General features: G+C 45.9%; 1 protein-coding gene across 1 annotated transcript in view; it reads left to right on the top strand.

Moving 5' to 3' along the window:
• The first annotated feature begins 457 nt into the window (after positions 1-457).
• The window catches only part of TRUB1 (TruB pseudouridine synthase family member 1), a 38,931-nt gene continuing 37,448 nt past the window's right edge, over positions 458-1,940 (top strand). Inside the window, 1 exon segment of the mRNA XM_026069664.1 lies at positions 458-581. Within this exon segment, the coding sequence (XP_025925449.1) occupies positions 458-581 (124 nt within the window).

Here is a 1,940-nt window from a genome sequence, read left to right as displayed (position 1 = left end):
GGTTAGCCCAACTAACCCAGACCTGCAACAGAAACTCCTGACGGTTTACAATGTGTGTTCCATACCTTGACTTAAATTTTAATTCCATGGAAGTCAGCAGTGACTTTCCCACTGATGTTTTACCCAAGTTTGGCTTTGCCCTTTTGTTTCTTGGAGCAGGATGCTGACACCTCGGTTCCATGTCCTCCAGTGATGGCCACATGTACCAATCACCAGGGAAATTCACCCTCACAGCTTAGAGTAGCAGCAAATATTTCTGCAGCCAGATTACGGCTGTGTAAATAAGAACTAAGCAACGAAGGTATATAATTAAAATCCTACCTGACAGTTCCAAAGGGTTTATTTTTCCTAAGCTTGTCTGGAAAGCACTGCATGGTATTTTCAAAGTAATGTAGTCACCCTACTTTTATCAAGGAAAGATTTAGGTTGAGGGGGAGTGTTCACCCTTACTGAACACATGGGTTTTAATGAACCCGGCTGCACGCATTTGGCCTGGAGAGAGGAGCTGGTGCTGCTCTTTAATAATATGAGCAAGAAGAGTTTAGGGGAGGCTGTCCAGCATGGTCAGCAGCAGGAAGTAGGTACTCATCTCACGGAAGCAGTGTTGACAGTTTGCAGCTCTGGGCCCTCTACAGCTGCCGTGGGAGGGGCGAGCAAACTGCTGACTCCAGCACAGGCTGAAAAAGTCCTTAAATGCACACAGGCCTTGATCCCGCTCTGGGCAGAGACAGCTATTGACTTCAGCAGGAAGATTTGCTTCTCTCAAGTTCTGGGAAGGAGTGGGAACATACTGAGCCCTTAGCAAACCATGTATTTTTTTCCTCAGTAACTGTCTGTTCATAGTTTCATCTGCAGGCTCTTACCAATGAATAAAGGAAATGAATGAACAAAACATCCCAGCTCTTGCTACCTTTCTCAAGTGTAGGTTGCCCAGATGCCCTGGGAGTGTTGTCAGAGAAGTAAGCATCTACATATCAGGCCTGAAGAGGAAAACCCACGAGCTGTACTTCTGTTGTGATTAACCTAGAGAATCGGAAGATCTGGAAGAAGTCTAGACGCCTTAGGAATACTTTCTTATACAATGCATACCAAGGCAGGAAGACTAATGCACTGAGCCACTAGTCAGCAGAATGTAATTCTTTTAAGTTGTGCAGTGAAGGTGCAATGACTAATGTTGTGATGGGTGAGGGGGAGGGACAGCAGCTTCCCAAACCAATTTTTCAGAAAGCCATGCATTTTTCTGCTGATGCTGTAGGAGAGCGTGAACTGCACACAACCAGGAAATGTAACTTATGTGCTTGAGCTCTAAGTATCACCCAGAAATGTGATATGCAAGAAATCAAGCAGCCAGCATTCTGTAAGATGACTCAAATTTCAAATCCAACCCTCGAGCCTGTTTGATAGTCTGTAAGATTTTCTTTTCAGTGCTAAAGAGGGCATGGCAGGGGTCTCAGCCTATTCATTAAAACAGCCTGTCTGCTTTCTAATTGATTGCCTCCAGCTGTGACAGAAGTCTAATAACTTTTATCTAAAACTTAGACCATAATCCTACAAGTTCTTATGCATATGCTTAGCTATAAGCATAGATTATAAAGTCGCAAAGCTCTGCTTTCTGACTATCATCCAGTATGATCTGTTCTTGTGACACTGCTTATAACTTCCCTCAGTAATTCCTGCAGTAAGCCCTTATTTCTGGGTGAGCTAGAGCACATTTCAGAAAGACACCCAACTTTGATTTAAAGCCTTCAGATGGAAACGAATCCCACAAAACTGATTTCAGTATTTAGCGATTCTCATTATTTAAACCGCATGGCTACTTCCCAGTCCTTCCTCCCGCCACGGTAAACAGCGCCCCGGCGCCGCCATGCCTCGGCCCGGCCCGGCCCTGCCCTGCCCCGCCCCGCCCCGGCGCTGGCCCCGATCCCGCTATGCCCTGGCGC

The sequence above is a fragment of the Apteryx rowi genome, unplaced genomic scaffold, assembly GCF_003343035.1.
Source record: "Apteryx rowi isolate R43461 unplaced genomic scaffold, aptRow1 scaffold_3, whole genome shotgun sequence".
NCBI lineage: Eukaryota > Metazoa > Chordata > Aves > Apterygiformes > Apterygidae > Apteryx > Apteryx rowi.
This window is presented reverse-complemented; position numbering and strand designations above follow the sequence as displayed.